The 26,933-nt window shown below is 36.7% G+C and overlaps 1 protein-coding gene across 1 annotated transcript in view; it reads left to right on the top strand.

The window, feature by feature from the left end:
- Positions 1-21,428, top strand: part of CCDC170 (coiled-coil domain containing 170) — a 64,891-nt gene extending 43,463 nt beyond the window's left edge. Inside the window, exons 10-15 of the mRNA XM_064509154.1 lie at positions 6,599-6,916; positions 12,717-12,917; positions 15,597-15,770; positions 16,910-17,152; positions 18,004-18,240; positions 20,303-21,428. Of these exons, the coding sequence (XP_064365224.1) occupies positions 6,599-6,916; positions 12,717-12,917; positions 15,597-15,770; positions 16,910-17,152; positions 18,004-18,240; positions 20,303-20,503 (1,374 nt within the window). The 3' untranslated portion in view covers positions 20,504-21,428. The remainder of the gene's footprint in view (positions 1-6,598; positions 6,917-12,716; positions 12,918-15,596; positions 15,771-16,909; positions 17,153-18,003; positions 18,241-20,302) is intronic.
- Positions 21,429-26,933: the final 5,505 nt, after the last annotated feature.

The raw sequence follows: 26,933 nt of genomic DNA, 5'->3' as shown, positions 1-26,933 counted from the left end.
CCAGGAGGGTCATCAGTCTTACTTCTGAAAACGCCTCTGACCAAGCTATGTAACACATTCTGTCCAAGACTAAATTTGGAGTGAGAGAACCTGTATTAAAAACTTAAACAGGTTCTTTCTGGACACTTCTTTTTGTTCCCATACTTCAAATGCAAACTTATGTTTGAGTAAGGGGAAAATGTAGTATACTTACTAGGTAAGTCAGATTCAGTTTTTTTAAACCAAGATGTTGGCTTCATTTGCGGTGTTTGTAAGTTAGCTCTGACAGCCAAAACATTTCCAAACACGTTATTTAATTCATTCTACAGAAATGTATTGTTAAATTAATAGCATAAGCAAGTTGTGATGGAATTTCAATGGTTGTCTAGTTCTTGTCTTTCAAATGAAGTGTGTGCCATCACAGCTTACATGGAGGTTGCAGATTCCTCCAGTATGGCTTTGGTTTAGCTACAAAAGGTTACAAATATTGAGTAAATTGGCTTGTTTACCTTGAAAAGGTTTTGTTTGCCACAGTGTATTAAGAAATTCAATATTGAAAAGCTAAATAAAAAGCAAAAGATTTTAATATACATATCTAAGGTAGGATATACAGCATCTCTCTTCCCCTGATGGGTGTCTCATTAGGTTACAGCGGGAGCATCCTCGGTGGTATAAAGTAGATTTGACTTTGCTGTGCAGTTTAAATGAACAGCTGGATACAATTGCACATCATGATATGTACACTTGTCAAAGAGTAAAGCCTCCACACTGTCCAATCTATACTGTCACAGGCAACAAACACATTCTTGTGCTAGAAGAAACACACGCATTGTTCATTATGCCCAGACTGTTTTCTGAGCTTTTATTAATGGAATTGCCTGTAACAGAATTTACCCGGCACAAATTGAGTGATTCTTGCCTGTATTTGCCTCAAGCTTTTAGGGTCAAATATGTTGGCTGTCTTCTGTATTACATACACATCAAGAGAGTGGCCAGTTTCCCCCCAGCTTTCTCTCTCAAAATTCTCCCTAAGCATATAGGGGCCGTCACACAAGCTTTCTGTTCAGCAGTTCTGTCAGTCGTCTTTAGCAAGCCTCAGCCACAGCACTGTTCTCTGTCTCCTCTCTGAATCTGAATTATTCCCCCCTCCCTCCCCCCCCCCCGCCACATAGTTCTTCCCTTCTATCTTGGTTTTGTCTGAACTCCCTTTCTTGGCCAGGTGCCTTTCTTTATGTCCCATTAGGAGGCAGCTATTGAGCAATCATGTAAAACAGTTAATAGATTTTGAAATTTGTGATGAAGAAAATGAAAGCCAAGTTAGTTTCATTGAAGCAATACTTTAGCAGAATATAAGGTTGATACGTGAGTAATTCAGAATGTTTTTGAAAAAATTTGCTGCAATATTTGTTGTAGTTAGTGGGTTTTCATTTGAGCAACATTAGCATGTGAACCACAATTTTATCTATTCCCCTCTCAGCCTCACTGCATCACAACTATCAAGCAATAAACAACAGAAACTAATATAATTAACCATGGCTTGCCAACAGGCTTTTGTTGTACTGTATTACTTTTCTCTGTCTCAGAATTCTGAACTTCCCAAATTTCTGACCAAACATTGCAAGAACTTGCTTGTAGAATTCTGTGAATATTTTGCAGACCTTGCTGACAATGCTGGATATCAGATTAATATTTGCTGGAAAAGAATTTGTAAATGCTACCCAGATTTCTAGACTGAGAACTGGAATACTTGTTCTTTCTTACTGTGTGTCCAAAAGAAGTGATTATTTATTACGATAATCATAGATTTTATAGTTATAACATTCTTATATTGGAAGAGAGCTTGAGAATGTCTGGAGCTCTTTAAAAAATTTCTGATCTGCTCTAATGAAGTTTCATTCTAGTATTTAATAAATTCCTATATGGTATTTTTTAAGGTATAGAATATAAAGCAGTTGTTTTACTAGATGAACTTGCCATTCATACAGCATTGCCATTGCAGCACCACAAAATGTAGTAAACTGGTTTATTCTTATTTCTCTTTTTCTCTGATGATTCAACTTGGAAATATTTGTGATGCTTGCTGAAGTGCTAATTTAAACATCTATTTTGCAAGGATATGCACCATGTAGTATCTGTAATTAAAAAAAAATACAATCAAGCAATTTTAATTAATACAAATATATCTATATCACTAATGCAAAATTAATCATGAAAATGCTGTTTAAATTTAATATTTTATTAAATTTAATTTAATATTTTATTAAATTACATTATTAACTAAATACATTTATTCTTTAAGTAGCATCTAATTTATGTAACATTTTCAGTTAATAAAAATATTAAAGTCCATTGATTTGATGAATGCATAAATAAAATATAACCTCTTATTATTTAAGGAAACTGAGTAAACTGCAGAGTTGAGAAACATGCCTACATTTTGAATATGCCTCAATACTTTGATTGTAGGAGACAGGAGGCCTGGCTGATAGAGGCCTGGCTTTTTTTGTTTGTAAGAAAGTACATTTTAGGGAGAGGTTTCAGCAGTCAGCACAAATATTTCCAGGTTGAATCATCAGAGAAGATGGGAGATAAAAACAAGTTAGTTTACAGTTCTTGTGGTATAGCAGCAGGAAGTGGAGACTTGGCTGGTGTAGGAGTTCATCTGGAAAAATACCTGCATTCTCCTTTATACCTTTTTACTACTGTTAATGTAACTTGCTTTTTTGTATGTGCAATCACTGTAGTATGTTGCAACTCTGAAGCTGATTGACGTGTCTGTGCCAATAACTATGATGTATTTTACATCATATACGCTTCTGTGATCCAAAAACCCTCTATTCTTCTTTAGCCAAAATGCTGCACCCTTGAAACAGATGAAAGCTGGAAAGGCAAAAGCTTCCTCTGGAAAGACAAGAAGCGTTAACACACAGGTATTCCAAGCGAAAAAAGGGAGGAAATGGAGCTGTGGTTGTGGCAGAGGTGGCAGTGCTACGTGTTCATGAACAAGCGGTAATTTGCACAGGAGCATGCTGCAAGAGACCTGCCAGCCTCTGGGCTGTGAAAGTGGCCAGCAAGACAGTGGCAGAGCGAGCATGCGGAGGTGGCTTCCTGCTGGCGGGCCCTCCACTGCTGCCCACACAGGGCGCCCCCGCTCAAAGGCTGCAGCCCTGTCTTACCAGCTAATGCTGCTGCTACATTTGCGTGCTGCCGCATGCTTTGTTTCACATAGAGCACCATGAAAGCCCTTTAGAAAGTGTCACTATTAGTGAATTTTGACCAAAAATAAACAGTAAATTCCTCCAGTTCTGTATGTGGGACAGCTATATTGCCAAAGTCCAAGTAAGGCTCTGGACACTGTCATCTGTGTGAATGTTGCTGTTAAATACGTCCACATTCTTTGTCCAAAGCCTCACTTGTCTTGTGAACTTTCAAGTCTGTGTCCACCTTCCTGCAGTGTAGTGTTTCTCTTTATCTCTTTGGAAGTAAGTCTCTGAGCTCCTTAATTTGGGGTGGGAGAGTATTCTGAGGAAGCATTATATGCTTCCCCTGCTCTTTATGCTCTTTTTGAGATGGCTGTTACTGCCTACTGTCAGAGACTAGCTGTTGGACTGAATAAACCTTTGGTTTGATCTGGTGTAGCTCTTCTCATATTACTCTCTTCTACTGAAACTGTTTCACTTTGTGTGGATTAATTAAATCCCTGGAGAGAGATCAATAGGGTGATCACCTCAGATGTAAGGATATATATTATTACTATACAGATCTTATCCCTCCTTGTTTCTCCTTTTTCATTCTTCTGCCTTTTTAATGCAATCATATCTCCCTGAATTTTCTTCAGTGTTAAATCCAGCTTTTAATTTTTCTTATAAAAATAATTTGTCTCTTTCCATTTAAAAGATAGAAGTAATTTTCCCCACCTGTTCTTGCTTGAATGCATTTTCCATGAACATGGCTCATCTAACATTGAATAAATTATTTCTGATGAGGCCTTGCCAGTGTCTTGTGCAATGCTATGAATACTCTTACATCTTCTATAGGTTAGAGTCAGATTTTATTAGTGCAGGTGGACTGCCAGCAGGTGAGCGTGGATAGACTAGCTCTGGATCTGAGCTGATAAATTTAAGTACAGTACTGTGCCATATGAACAGGTCTCTAATAGCTTAAGCCTTTTTGGCAGTGCTTTCTATTTCAGCATGTAAGTACCTCCATTTTAGATTTGCTTCATCTTTTGTGTCTAACTGTCAGTTATCTGACACAATATACCCTTGGTAGATCCATGTTATATTGAATTCTGTTTTAATTTATGTAATTTCTATAATTATTCTTATTTTTCAAAATTTTGTTCTATGCCAAAATTGGCCAGCTTTTTTGACCTTACAAGGTACATACCAAAACCTTCGTATAATTCATAGCCATGGGACATTAGCCATAAACCTTGAGGAACCAAAGAGAAAACAGGAGCTGTTATGGTTCCGTTCTTTCAGTCTTCCAGCGATGGAAACTGTTTCATCTCCCTACAATGAACACATTAGGCTTTTAGGGTTTTACTTCTAGTTGGGATAGATAGCACCTTTACAGATTGTAGTATCCAAACTTCCTGATACTGTTCTACGTTTGGACTGACCTTGGTTAAGCTAGTCAGTATGAATGTCCTCCATTCAAGATAGTTGCTGAAGATTGTTCAGAATTTTAAAGCTTTCAATTTTACTACTTCTCATTCAATTGCATGTATGTATTTTTCATGTTTAGGCATCAGCAGGCTTGCGGTAACTTATTTTATACCTTGATCTTTTGATTCAACTGTGTGTGTTTGCAGATGTTCACAGTCTGAAACACGACTGTAGTTAGGTAAGCTCCTTGGTACTAGCAAACTACATTTGCACTGTTTCTCTGAAAAGAAAAATAGAGATTGCTGAAAACTGTAACTGAAATAAACCACACTTTACTCTTTGCTGTAATTCCTGTAATGTAATTCTCAGCAAAGGTGGGAATTTTCTATTATTAGGACTTGTTTAGAATGCAAAAGAGAAAATGACAAGGAATGATGCCAACATTTGTTTCCAAGAGGGTTCTACAACTACTTTAGAAATGGGTAGTAACAAATAATTACCTAAATGACAGGGTTTGTTTTGGTTTGTTTTCATTTATGTGTTTGCATATTTGTCTTTTTGAAGCTACTTCAAAATTTTTAGTATTTTTAGTATGGTATGTTTATATTTTATTTCCAAGGGTGCCTCCCAGACTCCTCTTCTGTCCATCCTCACTGCTGAGCTGTATGATTGTTCCCAGATTTACTGCTTGATTAACATGTATTCCATCAGTATAAATGGTTTACTGTGCTACAATTCGTTAGTACCAATGAAAGCAATCTCAGCTGATATCAACACGGTTATTGAGCAACTGAAACTTTTAGAGAAATTTAACTATTTTCTGTAAATATGCCATCCAGTTGTCTAATTTTGTGTCTTGTGTGAAGTAATATTCCTTCCCATTTGTGACTATCAGTCAGATAATACCTCAAGGAATGAAGACATACACACTCCTTGCTACACCTTTGGTTGATTTGACTGCAGATTGTATCCTTGTGTATAAATATCTAATCACTCTTAATGCTACTATCCCGGAGAAGGGAAGGAGGTTCAAAAGCTGATTGAATAAAATATAAACTTTTTCTTTATGTTTAGGTGGGATATTTTTCTTTCATATTTCTTTCATCATTTGCCTTTGTGTCATTGGTCAGGATACTCAGTTCTCTGTCTGCTCTGCTATGTTGGGCCAATACTTTTTATATATATATATATATATATATATATATATACACACACACACACACACACACACACTGTGTGTATATATATGTGTGTATATGTGTGTGTATACATATATATATATACTGGTTCTTTCTCTACTTTCCAAACTGAGTCTTGGCTCATCAGAAGAGAGGGGGAAAGTTGCTTTTAAAAGGTCTGAGCTTCAAATGAAAGTATCGTGGCTGTCAGAGGCTAAATGAGAACCATGACAAAAGAATATTTCTTTAAGATGAAATTGGTATTTGAGCATTTGCACTTTATTTTATGCTGTTTTAACTTTTTCCTCTTTTTTTTTCTTTTAAGTTTGTTCCCACCCTCCTTCCTGTTCTCTCTTTCTGTACATAAATAATCTCAGGAATTTTTGTCACATTCAGGGAAGCTTAATTCTGTTCTTAACACTATATTTAAAGACTTTATGTGTATTCATGCTTTTTCTTCCCAGATGTGGTACTTTGGCTTTGTTTGTATTACATTTTGTTCACTACTGGGTTTCTAAGTCTCATTTTCTGAATGAAAATATAATCTAGCAGTTGTTTCACAGCCCCAAATTATGTTTAACCTGCAAATTTCATTCATGTATTACTCTTGCAGGTCACTGCAAAAGGTTAGTCTACAGGGTGATTCCAGCATTTTGGGGGCTTTCATTAATTTCTGTGGGAATTATCCTGTGAAGCCCTGGTGTTCTTGGCCCCATATGAACAGTACGAGGCCTAATTCCTCTAGCTGCAATACCAGCTTCTGACTTGCTGCCTGCTTTGGGGAGTTCTAACAGATTTTAAAAGCCTGGCTTAATTTTTCCTGTGTCTTAGGATCTTGACAGTGCTATAATAGCGAGACAGAGTTTGGAGATTGAGATCGATACCCTCCAAGACAAACTGACTGCTAGTCAGAAGGCCTGGGAAGCCTCAAAGGAAGAACTGCACAATCTGAAGAGATCTTCCAGTGAGCTACATGGAAGTTTGAAGAACAGCCTAGAAGAGGCCAGGAGTGCTCAAAACTCTTTGGTTTCTTTTAAAGAGCAAATTTCTACCCTACTCAGCAGTAGATCTGCAATAGTTAAACCTTCTGAGAAGGCCATTTTGGAGAGGATCCGAGAAATAAACTGCAAAGGGGAGATTAAAGAAGTAGTAAGTGAGCAACTACCAGATTTTCCCGTTTTTTTGTATTTATTCTCTTTAGCTCTTTTCTGTCTTATTTATCTGTTTAAGTGTTGGCTCCTTCAGCTTAGATTTTGAAATTAGATACCTATAACTTGCTTGTCTGATTTGATATTATTAGGCCAAAAGCATATAAGTTTTATTACATAGCAAGAGATCAGGAATGAAATAATAAATGCTGTTAATGAGAAAAGACAAGGAATGTTTTTTTTGGTTAAAACATTGAAACTTGGTTTCACTGCCTCTTAGCAGACTCAGAAGTGGTAGCATGGTCACTATGATTTAGATGAACATCTTAGCAAGTATGGATTTTCTGCTACAATACTGACTTCAAGGACTGGACTATTTCTCCAAATTATGTCTCAAAGACATAACCAATGAGGTGCACGGTTGCCTGGGGCAACTCTTTTCCCTCCAGTCCTCAAAGCCTGCACCTAGAAAAATGCTTGTTTACAATTCCAGTTAAGCATTGTTGAAACTGTAACTGTTCACCATCTGGGAGAAAGGCAGTAGCAAGACAGGCGAGCATTCTGATGCTTTTGGTTGAAGGGTTTTGGCTGGTTTTGTAAGGGAAGGGTATGTACAGGTAGAGAAGAGACAGGTCAGGAGGGAGGGGAGTCAGTCTACGAAATTAGGAGAGCAGATTAGGCTTTAGCACAGTCTGAATGTCTGTATTCAGCCCTGACTGACTGTTGGTCAGAGTACTGAAATTTCTCTTGTTGATATGGACACATATTCATTTTTTGAGCCCAATGTTGTCAGAGAGGACTCTTATTCAATTAAAAAGTGACACGCTAAATCAAAAGCTGTTTCTACTCAACTGCTAAAAAGCAACTTTTGTGTCCTTGCTGGATTTTAAGATTCTAGCATCTCCCACTGATGCGATACAATTTTTGCTAAATTAAAAAGTATGATTTTTATTCTGTCCATGATTGAAAACATCTCTCAAAAATAGCCCAGTGCATTTTGATTAATTATGTTCTTAAAAAATAAATAAAAAACAAAAAACAAAAAAAAAACCCACAGCTCTCCTAAACCTTAGTTCGAGAGCCTGTGTGCCAAATTTTAATGAAAACAGACGAGCTTTGTGAAACCAGTTTTGCTATAATGCGTCATGGAGTATTGTTGTCATAATCAAAATGCTTCAGAACTGAAATCTTATGAGAATTTTATGTGCATATGTGTTTGTACTATTTGCTGTTTGGCATACAGCACGCTCAGTTTAGCTGTTGCATAGTTTGAGAGCTGCTGAGAAAGGGAAATGTAAGTCAACTGGCAGTTATTGGGCAAAAGGTTTTGCAGCTGGGAAATGATTTTAGGTGACCTACATCTTTTGTAAGGCTCAGCTTTGGCCAAGTTTGTTTACTACACTGAACAGCTGTTAGTTTGTTTATATACTACAGTATGTGCATATTTACGTACTGCTTGTTTCAGTTCTTATTGTTCCTGATTTTATTCCTTAATATAATTTAACATGCTGAGTTGCCCACTTGATCATTTTGCAGACTGCTAGTATTGGAGAGATTCAAGCTCAGTCTTCATTTCTTTGCAAATACAAACTTTTTCCAATTTCTTGAGAGGAATGTGTCTACTTCTCCAAGTAACAGCATTGCTTTGAAAAGTCATGTTCTGTTACATGGAACTACTATAAACTGTATAAATAATTAGCTATTCTTCCTGGACATGCACAGTAATAATCAGTTTTCTTTTTTTTCTAAACAACTGTGATTATTCCTATTTTAGAGGTAAAGAAACTGAAGTTCCAGAAAACAGGTAGTTTGTCCATAACAGTCTTAGCATTTATTTCGTTGCTGTGCTCTAACCTCTCACTCCCCCAGAAAGACCTGTTGACCCTTGCAATGGGAAATATCTACATTTTTGGTCTGAAAATGGAGACATCTATTTTTCACCACTTTTGCTATCAAAATTAAATATATGTGCTAAAAGGAAGCCTTTATTACTAAGACAGAGCAGGTGTCAGCTTTAACCTGCTGCTGCCTAAATCTGTGCTGTGGAACTAAGATGCTGGTCTTGTGGTTGCCTTCTTTACTTGGTTTGTTTTTAAATAGTAGAGGACCCATGTCAGATACATTTAGCATACCATTGCTGCCTCTGCCAGCAAATACAGCAATTGACTGCTAATACATAAAGCAATGTTCCCCAGAATGCTAGTCCATTCTCAAACAATTTGTGGCTCAGGAAGTTCCTGAACAAGAAATATTATCTTTAAGTGTAATGTTGCTTGGTGAATTTAGTCCTTGAAGTTGAATGCTGAAGCTTTGTGGATGATTGCATTTACCAAATATATTAAGTGATGTTTAGTGCTTTACTGCTATAACTCAAAGATCTGGAAAAATTGGTGTGCATTGCCCTGAAGTGAACTATGTTACTAAAGCATTGCTGGCATCTGTTCTCAGAAGGGTTTCTATATTAAGATTAAGGGCTTTGAAATAACTAAGCTAAAATGCCAATATCGCGCACTTGTGAGTCCATTTCTAATAGAAAATAGAATGTGTCATCCAAAAAGTTCTTTTGCAATGAACTGTTTTTCTTTCTGGAAATCAGAATTAAAAGCAGTTTTTAAGACTCCAGTTGTAAGGAATATATATGTTGGTCCTACCTTCTTGATCAGAGGCCCACTGCATCTTTTGCTGAATTTGTTTGCAGGACTTGGATATAATATTCTGTTTTAGGATATGTATGCTTTATCATCGGTCAATCATGAAAAGGATTAATTGTCTTCAGATGCTTCTTAGAGAAAGGATTCCTCAAACTTTTCAGTGAACTGTCAAGCCTGATGCAAAATACCTTCAAATGAGAGCCATAAATTTCTTGGCAGGGTCAGTCAGCCTGTGATGTTGCTGGTGCCTGGGCTAGCTTGTTTCAGATAAGCCACTTTGTGGCTGAAATCTAGAAGTAATGCCAAGACAGCTAGGTATGAATCCAACGGTCAAGTGCCTTTCTGTTGGAGATTAAAAATCTGCTAATGAATCACCAGTATGGGGAAGGAGGATTACAGTCAAGGCTGTCCTTTCCCTGAGTATACATTGCTTCATTTCACTCATGGTGTTGCTGCAAGCAACTTGCCTTGCAACCTGGATTAGCATGTGCAGGAAAAGACAATGCAAGCATTGGAGAGGAAGAGGGCTTTACCTTCCCTCATTCTATTGCAGGATTAAGATACTGCTCTGAATTACTGTCCTAAAGATCTTTTCAGCAGTTATAATAAGACGTGTATCATCCGAATATGGTTGGGCAGCTCTTGGACATTTTTGTCATTTGTTATTTATAATATGTCAGAAGGTACAAGGGGACCTGGAGACCAAGGCAATCAAATGCTAACAGTTCACACAAAGCCCAGCTGCAGTATGAGGTCTTCAGGTTCAGTCCTTTCTGTTTAACAAGTTTAAGCAGATTTGTCACTGCAAATTAAATTATAGCTGAAACTGCTCTTTCTCCTGACTACCTGCCCATCTGACCTGAGATAGGAACAGTTGATCCGATCATAAATTGTCTTAATTGTATCAGTTTCAGGCATGTATATTGATATAACAGACTCTTAAATGCCAAAATTGATTAGGCTCTACTACTGCTCCCACTGAAATCTCCTATTGCTCTTTTTGACAAAATTCTTAGTGATTTTAATTGCAATGCCATTAACACTTATTTAGTTTTAGGATCCGTCTGCTTTTCCTTTGCTACCATAAAAGAGGTCTATACTGTAGAATCAGGATTGTTTTGTTGTGTCTGTGCATATGTTTGCGTGCATGTTGCAACTTGCAATCCATCTGCATAACATTTTGAGGAAGATACCACACATAATTATGATAATCTCATCCTCTCACAAAAGCTTTTAAAAAGGACACAGAAGGGCCCCGAGAGTGTCTAGAGGCTTCCATGCAACAAAAGACTCAATACGGCAAGAAATTTTCAGCTTGGCACAGTGAGTGGGATGCAGTAAAGCAAAATACAGTTACAAGTTATAAGGACAATGATAAGAGCAGTGGCAGCTCTAATGCTTTTCAGCTGGTGGGGATCTCAAAAAAAAACAACTTGTACTAGGTGCACACGTGTGTGCATATAAAGTAGGGGAAGTTTAAGATATCTTACAAAACGAGAAAAGTACAACTTATTAATTGCTGCTGTAAAAGCTCCCTCTAGAAGTGAGTATTTGGAATTTCTTGTAAGACAAGCAAATTATCAGGTAGCCACTTTAAAACAAACAACAAGAAGTGCTTTCCTTTACCCACTGCTCGACTGGACCACACAAGTCATTGGCACAGGAAATTATAGGAGTTCAGAACTGCAGGACCAAAAATACGGCCTTAATAAGCAATTGGATAAAGGCACGGATAATAAGGGTGCAACTCTGTTTCCAGAAATCCCTGAATTGTTGATCGTTCATAAGCTGAGGAGGAAAAGCACTCCTGGATGCTCTTGAAGACAAACTAACAGCTTGATGATTTTGTGATCATACCTTCCATGATAGTTTTTATGTTTATGGTCTTTTGAAGCATGTGAAAAGCCCAGGCAGCTGGACTAGCTGTAGATGCACCCTGCAGCCTGATAAAGGGATTCTGTGTTCTCTGACAGCACCACAACTACATGGGCCCAAGTTACTCAAATCTGTGTTTTCTACTGAGTGATATATATGATGCAGAAAAGCATAAGATGTGTGTGTGTGGGTTCTTACAGTTTTATTATTGTTTAGTATTTTACACCACTGTACAAGCAACAGCAGTTTCTCAGCATTTTTCAGGCAGTTTTGGTGCAAACCATTGTTTGTATTTAATTGTGATTGAAGTTGGAAACCTTTATGTGTCATTAAAAATAATGAATGTTGCATGCTTATTGTTCATTTTATTAACATGAGGCAAACAGATGTTTAAAATGAAGAGACTGTTTGGAGATGAGTATCTGAAAACTGAGTTACAAATGCACAACAATGAATTATCTAACCAGATAATTGTATGACAGTAAGAACCGGAGAGAAGGTAAGAGGGAAGCAAGCAATTTTTTGAATAAAACGAAGAATTCAGTATTTGGCAATGGTATAATCAGATGTTGTCAAGCATTAATTTATAAATACTTTACTATTTAAAATCCATTAGGTTGTACACCAGCTGCAAAGTTAACAGTGTGGAGCTATAACTGTTTTCAGAATCATCATATAGTTTCTTGTAAAATTTTTATCCTTTTAGCCTGACAGGGAAAAAAAAAAGTGTTTAGCAAAACATTTCAGTTAAGTGCCTTTTAAAAACATGTTAACAGTTGAGAAGGACTCCTCTGAGACTGAGTTATTCTTATCTAAGTTCTCATCTACATATTGTGTGTATTTTCTAAAATGCTCTTATCTATTTTTTCCACTCAACTTCATGATAGACTGGAGATCGTATGGTCCTTTTTTAAGGGAATCTAGTTGACTGCCAGGTATTATGGGTTAGCTAGCCTCTTTGGAATATGTGTGTCCAAATCAGTTTATATTGAAATAGTTGTTTAAAATACTTGCTCCTTTTAGTTGATTGACTCATCTTAGATATAGTTTCTGTTGTTCATTTTTTATTAGGTATCTCACATGTAGCCACTCCTGCCATTTTCTCTTGGTGGTTACAATAGATTTTTCTCTTTTTGCCTTTTCAAACTTATGTATTTTAAAGAGTTTTTTTTTTTTTTTTAACCATCGTTTTAACAATTTGACAGTGAATCTTTCATATCTTTCTAACACTTCTGCACCCAGCTAACCCTGTCTCTTGGTTTGTTTGCTCCCTAGATGGTATCTCAGCTTGAAACTCGAATAGCTAAATTGACTGAAGCTTTGGAAAATCAGACCACATTGTACCAGGAAGCTCTGGAGAGGAGCAGGAAAGCTGAGAAGCTATCTGAGAGTTTCCAGGATGAGCTGAAACATTTGGAGGAGGAATTGCTGTCCGGAGATATGATGCAAGATGGTTTGAAGCTTGAGAAACAAAAAGTAGTTGCATAGGTTATTTACCTTTGTTTAAAAAAAAAAAAAAAAAAAAAAAAAAAAGTTAGTTAAGCCAGAGAGATAGTTAACTGTATTGTGTTGATCAGCTTGAGTATTACAGTACTGCAAGTAATGTGAATTAGCAAAGAAAAGCATGTGTGGCGTAGTAATCTCTTTTCTTTGCCTAACAATTTTAGCTGGAAAAAGTAGATAAGCTTCTGATTTCAAAGTCCATTAATATGAAGAAAGAGATATAAGAGTATCTGTATCAGAAGGTCTTTAAGGATTCTCTGATCTCAAAGCTACTCCATCTTTCTCTAGTATATTATTTGGTCCACAGCATCTCAGGGTCCTGCAGTCCTTGATTCCTTTATAGCCTTACACCATTGTGGCTACCAAAATTGTTCTACTAATAGTGTGAATGAACACACTCTTGTTTTGAAACATATCTACATTTTAAGAGTTTGGAAAATGACATAATACTTAGCGAACTAAATCAGCCATCCAAAGAAAGCCAAAGTGGATGGTGAGTGGCAGCATGTTACGAAGCCAAGATCAGTGCTTCAGTGAGCAATTGTTGCGTTTGCAAAGAACCAATAATTTGATGCTGTTTTGTGTTAGTCTATAATACAACAACTTTTATGAATAAAGCATCAACCACCCTGGGAGCAAACAGGAAATGGAATTTCTTCCCCTCTGCTTCCTCTGTGAAGAACACGTGGCCATAGTTTCTTATTTTCTCCCTAGATGTTGCTGCAATTAAGAAATCTTTGCTGTTCTTTTCTGTTAATGAACAGCGTCAGTGCTTACTTCTGCTGCTGTTGTTTTTAACTTTTTGAACTGGAAGCAGTGTGAAACAACAAAAAAAAACCTTGCCACTTTTATCATTGTGGGCTCAAACAACAGTTGTAGAACTGACCAGGAGGATTTTATTTTTTCATTTGTGATTTTCCTCTGTTGTTGCTTTGAAAAGATTATGAGCAGCAACAGAAATGTCAGTTGCCTTCAGTTTTAGTTTATTGTTAGACATATAAGAGAAAATAGACAAAGCTAATCTAAAATTCACCACAAGGTAGAGAGAAATTCTCCAGCAGCCCACAGATTCCTTGGTGTAAATCACAGGACTGAGATATTGCTATAAAATGGTATAGTTTGTTCCACAGAGACAGAAAGGGGGAGAAAAAGAAGTGACCTGCATTGTATGTAGCAAGGTGATGCCATACTCTTGCTATAAGTTCAGGAAGAAATGAGAGGCAGATTTGCTGAATGTCCCTGGGGAAAGGTGGTGGTGGTGGGGAAACAGAGGGGACATAACACAGTAAGGAAACACTGTGTTCTCCAATACACAAGGAGTAGGATTTGGTGACAATGATTGAATTACCAGAATACACAGTAAAACAAGTGTAGTTCCAGTTCTTGGAATATATGTTTCAAGAAGATAGAGGAAGCTTTTTTTTTTAAATTTAGTTCTGGAAAAAAGCGTATAAGAAACAGAATTAATTGACAATATAGAGGTAGAATTAAGTGAAAATGCTTCTAGAAAAGGAGTGAAAACAACGTGAAATAGAAAATGATCTTCGAAAAGGTAGCCTTCAGCAAAGTTAGAAAACTGAGAGAGCAATCTGTTGACTGAGAAGGAAGGGGTAGGTAAATAGGCAGTTACTGAAAAAAATTGTGTTAGAGCACAGCAACAACCAGTTCTTGTGCATAGGAAAAACAGGAAAGGTAATAAAATCCCAGTGCGTTTGCATCAAGAGCTCCTTAAATGATCAGAAAATCAGACAGAAATTGTATAAATGCAGAAATACATGGCTAAAGAAGAGTATGTACCATGGATGCAAAATGAATGAAAGCTAAAACCAGGGACAATATAAAAAGATTAAATATACCAGAAGTACGAGAAAATGAAAGAAAATATTGTTCTTAGTGAAAAGAATAACTTTGGTTTTCACAAGAGATGCTATTTGTGACCAGGGAAATAATGTAATTTTTAAAGGGCTAACAAGACAGGACAAAAAAGGAGGAAAAAAAAAGATTAAATAATATTTGGTATGCTGTATGTATTCGCATCAGTACGCCAGATGAAATTCATGTTAGAGCAATTAAAATATTCTTTGGAGCAGTTTTTAAATTAATAAATGTCCAAAACTTGCTTTTCCAAAGTACTGACCATATTACCATGCCTATGTCCCTTCATACCATATCAGCTCTTCTCTGACATCCCTGGTATCATTTTTATCTATGTTGATCAGCTAGAGCTCCCAGCAGTGGGCAGGCATTTCCAGTTAAGTGAGAAGACTGTGTGGCTGTCCTTCTTCCTCCCTGCTAGTGCCTGGTCACGTTGGATAGCAGACCAAGGAACTGTAGCCAGAAGTAGACACACATGCCTACCGGCTTTCTTCCCATAGAGGAGCAAGAGACAAGCTGGTTTTGTGAAGAAGATAAATACAGTAGGTCCAGGGACCTATGAACAAAATAATGTTGACTGAAGAAGGACAACTGGAGAATTGGCAATCTTATCAGGAATATGTATTATAAATATATCCTTTCAGTGCCTTATTTCTTGTGGATAAAGACTGTTGGCTCTATTAGTTGGATGCCGATATAGGGGGAATTGCTTCAAATTATACTGCGGGACTTTTAAAGAAGTTTTATGACCCTTTTCTCATTTTTTTTACATCTTAGTATCTGAAATTTCTGGAACAACTTAATGAGAAGATGAAGCTGGACAGTGTAGCGGCAGAGGTTGGATTTGATATGAATGTGGATGTAATTCTAGCTCGGGTAGAGCAGTTAGTGAAACTGGAAGGTGATGCAGTGACTGAAAATAAGACTATGGCATATAGCCTAAGAAGGAAGGTAGGCAAAAAAGATGTATTCTTACTGTTTGTTTCAAAGATAACATTGCTATGATTGTATTTCTATGATAGCTTGCTAGAGGCAGAAGCCTGAGGCTTCATTACATAAAGAGAAGATATTAAACACTTTTGCAAACTGTGCAACCAAACTGCATGTTAAAACAGTTAATACTGCCAGTCAGTTAATACATGATACTGCTTCTCACAACTTCTTCAAAAAAATGTAGCTATAGTATGCATATTTATTTATGTCTATTTTCCAATACACATTTATAATATATATTTTTAAACAATTACTGACTATTTAAATCTAGAAGGATCTACTGGGAAGGAAGGCATCTTGCATCAACTTCTCTAGAAACTAGTATAACATAGGTTGTGCTTCACTAAGGATTTCAACATTTCTAACCAGAACTGTGCCCCTTTAGGAATCTTGATAATCTGTCCAAGTTGGGTTTAAAATCACACTGTAGATCTTCTGAAAGTAACTACCTCTCTAGCAGGGAGGATGTGTGTGAATACTCTTCAGATGTTTCAGAGTAAAGCCTGGTAGTTCACCTCAGGTAAGCAGAAAACAGGTAGTTCCCTGAGCAGCAAAATTATGAAACTAAGCTGCTGGACTTTGTTTTGCAAGAGCGTATGAACGCTTTCTTATTTCTGTATGTTGACTCTTCTTCCTACACACTAGCCTTAATAAACTGCTTAGAGATGGGAATATCTTTAACTATGACCACTTCAACCACTCTCTGCTTAATGAACGTGTCTTTAACCTCTTGCATTTGACAAGTGTCTTATATCTGAGACAATCCCAGATGTTACGTTATGTGCAAGTATTTATATTCTAACAGAATGGGAGTCTGTATGTAAATCCACTCTAAAAGCTGGTGCACAGACTTAAGCACAGAGAAGTACAATGAATTAATAATAATATAAAAGATATCAAGTTTGCATACACTATGTATATATAGTTTGTATATGTATATACATATGCATATATGTGTATACTGCTTTACAGAGTTTTCAAAAGAGGATTGGGAGTTCAGGTTAAACATGGAACAAGGGAAAATTACGTAATAATCTGTGTAGAACCTTTGTCTTTTGCAAATACTGGTTTAAATATCCTTGTGGTTTTAAAACTAGTTGAAGACTCAGAAAGAAAAACTTGAAAGTAAAGAGCTGCACATGAACCTTCTGCGGCAAAAAATATCCCAGCTGGAAGAAGAAAAGCAAGTAAGGACAGTCTTAGCTGTGGAGCGGGATGAGGCCAATCTCACTGTCAGAAAGTTACATAAAGTGATAGAGAGGTTACAGCAGCAGCTTGATCTGTCAAGAGAAACTAATACTGGTCTCAAAGCCAAGCTATCTGAAACCAATGAACTTAAGGTAAGTTAAAAGGTTACATTTGTGCTTCCACCCAGTTTTCTATTCCAGTTGAATACAGCTGGAGTTCATTTAGAATAAAAGTGTTCATGGAAAACTGCTCATATGCATCTAGGTTGGGAAAACAAATACATTATTACAATGTTCTGGATATTTTGCAGTGATATAAAGCACAAGGTAAATCTTCAAATTTACAAGAAAAATGTGATCCCTTCCTCTCCTCTCAGTATGGCTGTAATCTTTTATTTTCGCATACATAGCTCACAGAAAATCTATTCTGATTAACAGTGGGGGGAAAAAAGTTTTTTTCACATAAAACAGGCAAGATGCTAAATTTGCATAGTTTATTACTGACACAAGGTAATAAAACACAAAAACAATCTGCTTTAACTCAGGTGGAAACAAGTAGTTTGCAATCACTGATAGCTTGCAACTACTGGAACTAGGGAATGTTGATTCTATGTGATTTTGTGTCTTATGGCTGATTGACTGAAGTAGGTAAGTAGGTACAAGTTCCAATGGAAGAATTTTCTCTGGCAAAACATTTGGCAACTCTCATGTTGATTTTCCAGTGGCTAAAAGAAAATGAACTCACGCTGCAGGCTTTTGTATGTTCAGTTACCTCTTTTCATGAAAGCCAGTAGAAAATTAACTGTCTTTGAAACAATAGTCTTTCTGTAAATTCAGTTGAAATTGGCTAATATGCTTTAACAACTTTTCAGTTCACACGTATGTGTGATTTCCTCAAGAATCCATAAGAAACCACATTAAAATGTGTGTTCTTAGTTGACCATTTTTGTTATTAGTTCTTCTTAGATGAAAATGTGTGAAGGATTTAACATTTATTATTGTAGATCAAAACTTTGGAGCAGAACAGAACAATAGAAGAACTTAATAAGTCTCAAGGCAAATTGCAAAGAATGAAAGAAAAGGCTGAGAAACAACTTACCTCTGTCAAATCAGAACTTCATTTAAAGCAGCATGAAGCTAATGAAGATAAAGAAAAGGCTAAAAATATGTTAGAAGCAGTTACCAGTGAAATGAAGGTGCTTAAAACAACCCTTGCAGAAGTGGCAAAAAGAGAGAGACAGGTAGGTGTATACTTGCTTGATTAGTGCTAGGTGTCATTTAGAACGTAAGGGTGTGGTATAGGTAGAGCAGCTATCCAGCTGTGCTGAAAACTTGTGTGAACATTCATAAATGAGGAAATACTAGCTCAGACTAAAGCGGAATTTGAGCTAAAGTGGCAATTGTGACTCTGAGAGGTAAAGCACCTCAGGTTATACATACAAGAGAATGAAAGATAAATTTATGCCTTGTTTTGTTTGTGCACTGCAACATATTCAATTTACATCCCATTTTGGAGAAGATAGATAAAAATTCTGTAGTTTTTCATATATCTTAGATGCAAAACTTACTTACATATTACCATGCATTGGCCATAAATTCAAAGAACACAAATGTGTTTCTGGGTTAATAAAAGGAAAACATTAACTTTTAATTCGTCAGAGTCCACAGTCATCTACATCACAGGAACCTTTTGAGCACTTGCAGGTGGAACTATACTGCTAAACTGGAAGAAAAGCTGTTTGTAAAACCTAAGTCTTGTGCTCCTGCAGTGCGAATTAGCAGTAATCACATCAGTCATCTACAGGCTTGGTACTGGCGCTGAAGAGAACTTGGTTTTGGTTGTGGTTATGGGAACTTGGTTTTTTTTGGTGTTACATTGTGTCACAAGATTTCACCCAAGGCTTTGTACCACCTTAATAGGACAAATAGCTGGGAATGAATTCTCCTTAGTGACACTCCTTCAGTGCCGTATACTGTTTTGGTTTCCATATTTCTTTTTCTGAACTGATGTTAACTCCTCAGATTTCATACTGGGGCAAAGTGAACTGTCTCTGGCAAAGTCTTGGCATTGAGACCTTGCTTAATATCTTGCTTCAGGATCTGGCCGTCATTTTATAGGAGTTTTTGCTACTTGCTTCAAATATGCTATAATTGCCTTGGAATTCTGCATAGTATTCTTGGGGATGGCCATGTATTTCAGGGGTGCTTTTATCTCTGTTCTTACTCCTCCTTACCCATAACTGTCAAGCTGAGTGCAGTGAGTGCTACCACACCAGAACATGAGTCTGGCTTCTTGATGGTTTGTGAAGTTTCTGTTACTGTGGGGTCTCTGTCAGGCTTGGGATATGAGACCTTGAAGTACAAATAGGTAGCAACACAAGCCAAGTTAATTTAATAGGAACTTTTTCCTTTTATAACTATGTGTTGGTGGTAAGGAGCATTAGGGCATTGTTTTTTTGGGCAGTGTAATGCATTACCCATTTGAGAGGCATTTCAGTTTAACTGATAGGACCTGTATCTTGAGCTGAGGAGAGCAGCTCAGGGTTCATGTTCATCTTGTCTCAAGTTTTCAGTCTAGGTGCTGGCAGGGTCACTAGTAATGACAGTTATTTGTGGATGTCTGCCCATTTGGAATTGCAAAGAGAAAAATGGTTTCTTTAAGCACTTTGCCAAATAACCTTCATATGATATATTTTCAGCAGCTCCTCATAGAAGCAGAATGAGTGTTTCTGAGACTGCTGTCTGAATCTTGGCTGCATCCTGATTCCAAGTCAAAGAGACACCCAGGGATGTGCCACCCCCCACCTTTGCTCGGACTTCCTCCTCCTGTGTTGGTATCCCTGAGCAAGTGCAGGTTGAAGGGGAGCTGTGGCAGGCAGGGGTCAGGAGCTCGAGGTCAGGACGAGCACCTTAGCACGTGTTGTGGCATGCACCTGCCAGTGTTTCCAATTGTCTATATAGTTTGCAGCCATCCAAGTCAAGTACAACTCCTCCTCCTATCCTCTCCCCGGCTTTCACTGTTAAATCAGGTGGAGAGGTATGCTTGTGATGAATACTGAGGAACGTTTCAAATTGTGAGGAAAAATTCCAAAATCTTTAGCATCCTAGCTTTTTACTTGTTTTGTTTTTTGAAGTATGCCCCAAAAAGCTCTGTTTCCATACTCCTCAGTATTGGGCAATGGCAGAAATTCCTGTATTTTGCACTGCTAATACAAATGCTTGTATATGTGCATATGTTTTTCCAGGCGTTTTCTTCGCTTAATATTTAATTTATTAATTAATAATTTCTGTTTGCTCTTGCAGCTGGCAGACTTCCGAGAGGTGGTCTCACGGATGCTAGGCCTCGATATTACCAGCCTAGCTCTTCCTGACTATGAAATCATTACATGTCTTGAGGGGTTGATTCACTCTCATCAGCACCATTTTTTGCCCTGTGTCTGCCTCAAAGATGTGGCAAGGACACAAGATGAACACTCACAAGGAAACGTGCAGATTCTCCACTGAAATACACATTTTGCTAGGAAACAGGACCAAGTGAAATTTTCTTTTGTTTTTTTCCATATTTGCTACACAGGCGCAGAACACATTTATTTCTGTTCCCTGCTCTACATATACTTACTTGAGCTGATTTTTAGTCTTTCTGTAGGGACTCTGAGTTGAATGGATAGTGTAAAGCCAGTAGCCTGGAGATAGCAAACAGAAAAAGAAATCCCTGGGCAGCTTAATATTTCAGCTATGAAAATGATAGGCAATATGTGAACAGTATATAGCACTCCAATTTTAATGCAGAGGCATGGAAGGCATGGGCCATCCAAGATCACTTCACAGTTTTGGGAAGTATTCTCTAACAAATGTCAGCTTCAGTGAATTCCTTATGCTTTACCCTGGGTGAAAGTGAAGAAATAAAGTGGGGATGGTCTCTTTCTTTTCCCCTTACAAAAAGGAGGTCTCAGTGCATTTTTATTCATAAGGACTTCAGCTTCAAGACAGTTGGTTGGAAATTAGACAGAAGACTACCCAAGTTTTGGAACAAGTAATTCTTTCTTCATTTATTTTCTTTAGTCTACTACTGTGCCAAAACAAAAAATTACACTTTTTCAGCAAAGGCTCTTTCAGTTATATATTTGGTAGAATTGCATGTTGCCCTTGGTTATGATGCCTTGGAAGCTTTTCTTTTAGTTGCTGTGTTCCTTGGACAATTACTCCTTAGGCAAAATAAGTTGCGGTTCTTCTGAATTAATAAAAAGTTGTATAAAACCCTTCTTCCGCTACTGAAAATAGTTGAATTCTTTCATTTCAGAAATCCTAAAGTAATGATGATGATGTCCAGAAATACCTTTTAATCACAAAAGCTGAGTGTCTATCACCCTGTGTCATGTTAAACATTATTTTTTTTAAATTAGAACAATAAATCTGTTTTAATACCTCACTCTAACAAGATTCTGTGTTTTTAGTTGTCTCTTCCCATTATACATTTCATGTGGATTCATAGAAAGATAAAGACTTACCTATATCTTTAGGAGCTTTGTGGACTTTCAACAGTATCTCAGCAAGCGGTACCCCACTCATTAAAACTGAGCAATCTATTTTAAGAAAAAAATCAGACTTTTTCAAGAAAGTATGATAATTTTGGTTTCTAGCTGTGACCTGAGAGCATTATAGATTCACTTTATTTTGTTTCTCTGCAGTATCATTGCTCAGTGGGTCGTTCATAAGAAATACCAAGCTTTTGCAAAATTAGTGGTTTGAGAAGATGGTAAATTATGTATTTTTATGTTCTAATACTGCTTGGATTAAAACCAATTTCCTTTTTCGTTTTATAATGTAGGACTGTTTTTCAAGTAGAGTTTAATTAATGGAATGGCGGAAAACACTAATATTAAATCATATAGACTTAAACTTAGGGAAGCACCACACTTTCAAAGAAAGATAGCAGACTGAACTGTAAATATTTTCTAGGCATGCTATATTGGTTGGGAATTTGGAGAGTGGAAAAAGATGTAATAATTTTCTAATTCTTCAAGAGAGATAGCAAATACTTTTGGCTTGTGTTTTGCTGGTCCTATAGGTACATATGACAGCAGAATCCTTTCCAACTGATTAGTGTTAGCGCTTCTTTCCTCTTCTGCCTGGATTATAAATAAACAACAAAAAATGGTTTCTTGATTCACGTTAATAAATACAATACAAAGCACAGTTTACTATGCTTTATGAACACTAAATTAAACAAACTACATTAAGAAATTAGGCCAAATCAGTCCAGATACTAAATTCATAACTTTAAGAAATAGTCTCTGAGAGTTCAAAACATCAAGTAAGGATGTATACTTAGCTGTATTTTATGGATAAATTAGCTAATTTCCTAATATCTGCAAAGGGACTTAAAATCTGCATTCCTGTATCTGGCCACCCTGTGATAAGCCATGGAACCAGCAGTGAAGCCACAGCCCCGCAGAAGGCAGGAACGAAACTCTGCGGGTTACTGCAGGGGAGGCAGGCTTTCACAACAAATCGGTAGTAAAGCTCACCTACTGTCTTGTGTGTTAAGCCAACAGTGAGTAGAATAAGGATTTTCTAATGTTGGCTTTGCTTTTTTTTTTTTTTTTTTTTTTTTTTCTTCTTCTTCTTCTTCTTCTTCCCCTAACACATGGATCCATAGTTTTTGAAATATTAATGCTATTGTAGTTTGCCAAGGAATATGAACTCTTAGATGATTGTTAATAATCCCTGTATTTGCATTTCTTTTGGAAGAGTACTGATATCTTTGTTCACCTAGCCAAAGCAAATAACAAAACAAAACAAAAAAAGTAAAGCAGTAGTTTGACATGAACAATGTTCAGGTGATTTTTGACCCATGCAATTTAATTAACCTCTGAACAAAGTTTAAACTGACTTGTAATCTTTTTTTAAGGTTTGCTTCATATAGTGTTGAACTTTGTTTTCTTTTCTTTTTTTTTTTTTTTTCCACAGGGAAAACTGGCTTAGTTAAAAAATAATAATTGAAGAGTACTTAAACATGCAGTCAGTAGAGGACAGATTTGATAGAAACCTCTCCAAAGTATTAAGACTATGTCAGCAAACACCCCTCTGAGTAGATCATTATTTTTACTCGGTCTGTTTGTATTAATAAAAGGTATGGAATTAAGAGTTTGCTACTGTTTTCTCAATTACTCATGTATTGTGGTGAGAGTGTCTTGTCTAACCAACAAAATACATTAAAAAAACTATAATATATGTGAAATCAGAGTGTTGCCACTAATGGACTAAATTTTTGCTCCCAGTAATAACTAAATCAATTTCAATCCCTTTCAATGAAGGCAACTACTTTAATGCAGTTTGGCAATGTTAAAAAAGGCAAAACTCAAGAAACAAAAATGTTACAGTTGTAGATATTGAAATAAAACTATTTACATGCCATAAATATTTGCACTAATAAAATCACAATGCAAAAGACATAATGAGTGTTATGATATTATAATAAGTAAAATATATGCAACTGAATTTTTAACTAGATAATGTATTGTCAATAATATATTCTTCAAAACACAGGAATTAAAGCAGTAGAACCATGATTCATCGATGAAATTAAGTGCAAACACCTAAGTGCTTTCCTGAATTAGAATCTGGAAGAATAAAGGCAGGTCACAATATATTACTTCTCACCTTATGTTGCTCCAGAGTGTTTTGTTCTTATTGTATAAAACAGTTTGCTTTTCTTTTCTTTTTTTAATAATATCATGCAAATCCATACTTTCTTAGGAAAGAAGGTGAACAAAAATAATCACTTGAGCTGTTCAGTTACTAAATAATTGTGTAAATTAAGATGCAGGAGGAAATATAGATAACCCAAATCATAATAAGTGCTAAATAAAAAAGCAGTTGGGGGATCAGGCACATTTCTAGAAATAAAGGCATAGTGCTACAGAAAGACTACACATTTTGTAGTCACCAAAACTTTTTCATATGAAGTAAAAGTATTTTTCACATTACAGATGCTGACCATTCCTGTTGACCATCAAAAGAAAAGGAAGCATAGAACAAAATGAAGTATTATGAATTGAGAGAAAAAAGATCTCTCATATCAGTGCAGCACAGAAAAAAAAAATAATGGTTCATTTAGTTAATTATGTGGAAAACAGAAAAATTGGTAGTTTTTCAGAATGTAAGTTGGCAAGAATGTCCAAACATAATGATTTGCAAGTGGAAGATTTCAGATTGCTCTGTTGTTTTGTCATAAGAAGTAAGAATCCTACATAGGAGCTGTTTTCCCTCTGGAAGAAAAGGAGGATGAGCTTATAAAACTACTCATAATTATTTGTCAATAATTGAGTCGGAAATGAAAGATATATTAAAAAAAGACAAGGTAATTTGCCTGAAAAAGAAAAAAAAGGATTTTTCTGATAACTTTAAACATCAGTTAATGAGCCATGAGGCAAAGAAGAACACTTCTTTTGAGAAGGCAATAAATAAAATAATTGATACTTTTTTAAAAAAGTTTCTTCCTGTGATTGTTAATTACACATTACATTTGGTAAGTAGGAGAAATAAGAAAAAGAAGATTACAGTGAGGACAAATGGGATCCAAACTATTCCATCTCAAGTTGTCCCAGTTAGATCAAATGCCTTTGGGTAATCCTGGGAATGGCCCTGTAGACCATGAAGTCTAACTACGTTGGAAGTAGGCACAGGTATTTTTATTATATGATTTTTTAAAATAGAATTTTAATTTATTGGGAGGGAAAGATGAGTGTTTGTACCATTTATTTTACTATTAGTATTATTTTAAAATAGGCTATTGGATGTAATTTATTTTGGAAAGGAACCTTGATCTACAAAATATTCCTGTTACCACACCTTGGTAGTAACTAGTAAATGCTATTGAGGTCATTAAGAGGCTTCAGTTCATTCCTGAAGAATAAGCTTAGCTTCCACTCCCAAAACCATGAAGCTGTCTGCTGCGGGGGTTATTTCTGACAAGGCAATAGAGCCATGCTCTGTGCTATGCTGCGTAAGCAGCTGCAGGACTGGAGCCTGCAGCTAAGGACTGCCTCAGTCTGGGCTGCGTGTCTGAGTGAGCTTGCAGCTGGTGTGTGAAGCCCGTCTCCCTGTCTGCTTCCGCATCCCCTCCTCAGCCACAACCCTGGACAACTGGGATACTCTACTGCGCTTCAGGCTATATACTGTAAGCTCTGTTTCCAAAAAAATATGCCTAGTGCTCTGTTTAGGTGGTTTTCTGGTGCTGTTGGGATGGAAGCAGTAAGTATACTCTTGTGTGGGTAGGAGACAGGGCAGAAAGCTTTTGGTGGCCCTAAAGGGATCCTAGGAACCAGCCAGCGTGTGCCAGGTTGTGACTGCAAGGGCACAGGTATGTTACTGCTGCTTCATGGTAGCGGAGCAGGAGTTGCAAGAAGAAAAAGGAACAGTATGAGGGTAAAATGATGACAGCAGGCAAACCAGAAGTAGTGTGGCAGGTGCAGATATCTGTGAATCAAATAGCTAATGTTTTTATAACATAAGTACTATGACTATCCATATAGGTGAAGAAACCCTGCTGGTTTTGGCATAAAGGTTCCTCATAGTTTTCCTTGGAGTTTGGTCCAAGCCAGGTTGCACAGGGTAGAGTAGAGAAAAATGCAAGACTAGTACTGAGATTATCACAATAGTATCAATGTGTAATCTTTTTAATAATGTTTGGTATTATATACATTTAAAATAATGCTTCTAGTATGGTGTAACTATGCCGTGTGACACCGTCAGCTAGATTTATCTACCTTGGAAGATATGCATTGAAAATGGTTGAACGGAGGATAAGCAATGATGCTGGGGAGTGCCCAGCAAGAATGAAGAAGATAGGTAGTAAGGCACATATAAAATGGATGAAGCCATTGCATTTGTATGCCAGTTAGCAATTGCTAGCTTTCTGGTTCATGCTTAAGATTTTTTAAAAAATTGTATCAAAATAATTATTACAATAATGATTAGATAAACCATAACCTTATCAGGAAAACCCATCAGTAACAAGCATAAGTTCTGATAAGTTTTCACTTAATAATATTTGCTATATGTTAATCTTCCAATACCAGTGTGTATCTAACTGATTCTGCTGAAGTGGTAAAGGATGAGTGATTTAGTTTTCTGCAGTACCTAGTAGGAATTACTTGGTTGCTGCTAATCCATATGATACTATGTGTTCTCCTGATATAAGCTACATTCCCTTGTCGACTGCTAGCAACTTCATGCTTCTCCCTCGTCTCAACAGTTCAAGATAGCAGATCATGGAGAGCATACGATTTTAAAAAGAACAAATATTTGAAAAAGCAAACAGTAAAGATGTATTTCGGCAAATGACCTAAACAGAAAATAATGGAGTGAGCTCAGAGTACGGCAGAATAATTCTTTGGTGATAAATGTATATCCTATTTGCAAGGCTATGAACTTCTCTTGCCTGACTTTGGGATGGAAACAAGAGGAGCTTGTTGCACTTGGAGGTCTGCCCTTGATGCAGAGGGAAAAGTGATGCTGGAGTAGGAGGGAGGGCTAACAAACTGTTGGTGGAATTGCTTCCCAATGATTATTTAATCAAAAAGGATAGGCTTCCTTTAAGTTTCATGAAGCTCTAGAAATGAGAACAACTGGATTGCTGCTTGGATCTCTCCCTTTCATATATAAATACAAACTAAAGAGAACCAATATTTCCCCAGTAAGGATAACATTTCTTTTACAGCAGCTCTTTTATTCTTAAACAAGGTGCTGTAAAATACTGTTAATACATTTCTTTATAATGTCTTCCTGGCCTGGAAATCAAAGAAGAGGCTGTATTCCTCCCCAAATGTTTCCTCTGCCATTTTCTAAGAAATTACTGATTGGTTTGAGGGTCCAGTGTATATAGTCCATTTCTATAGCACTAGTAGCACTGATTGTAACTAAGCAGCTG

The sequence above is a fragment of the Dromaius novaehollandiae genome, chromosome 3 (genome assembly GCF_036370855.1).
Source record: "Dromaius novaehollandiae isolate bDroNov1 chromosome 3, bDroNov1.hap1, whole genome shotgun sequence".
NCBI classification, from domain to species: Eukaryota; Metazoa; Chordata; class Aves; order Casuariiformes; family Dromaiidae; genus Dromaius; species Dromaius novaehollandiae.
The sequence above is the reverse complement of the archived record's forward strand: the minus strand, read 5'-3'. Positions and strand labels throughout refer to the sequence as shown.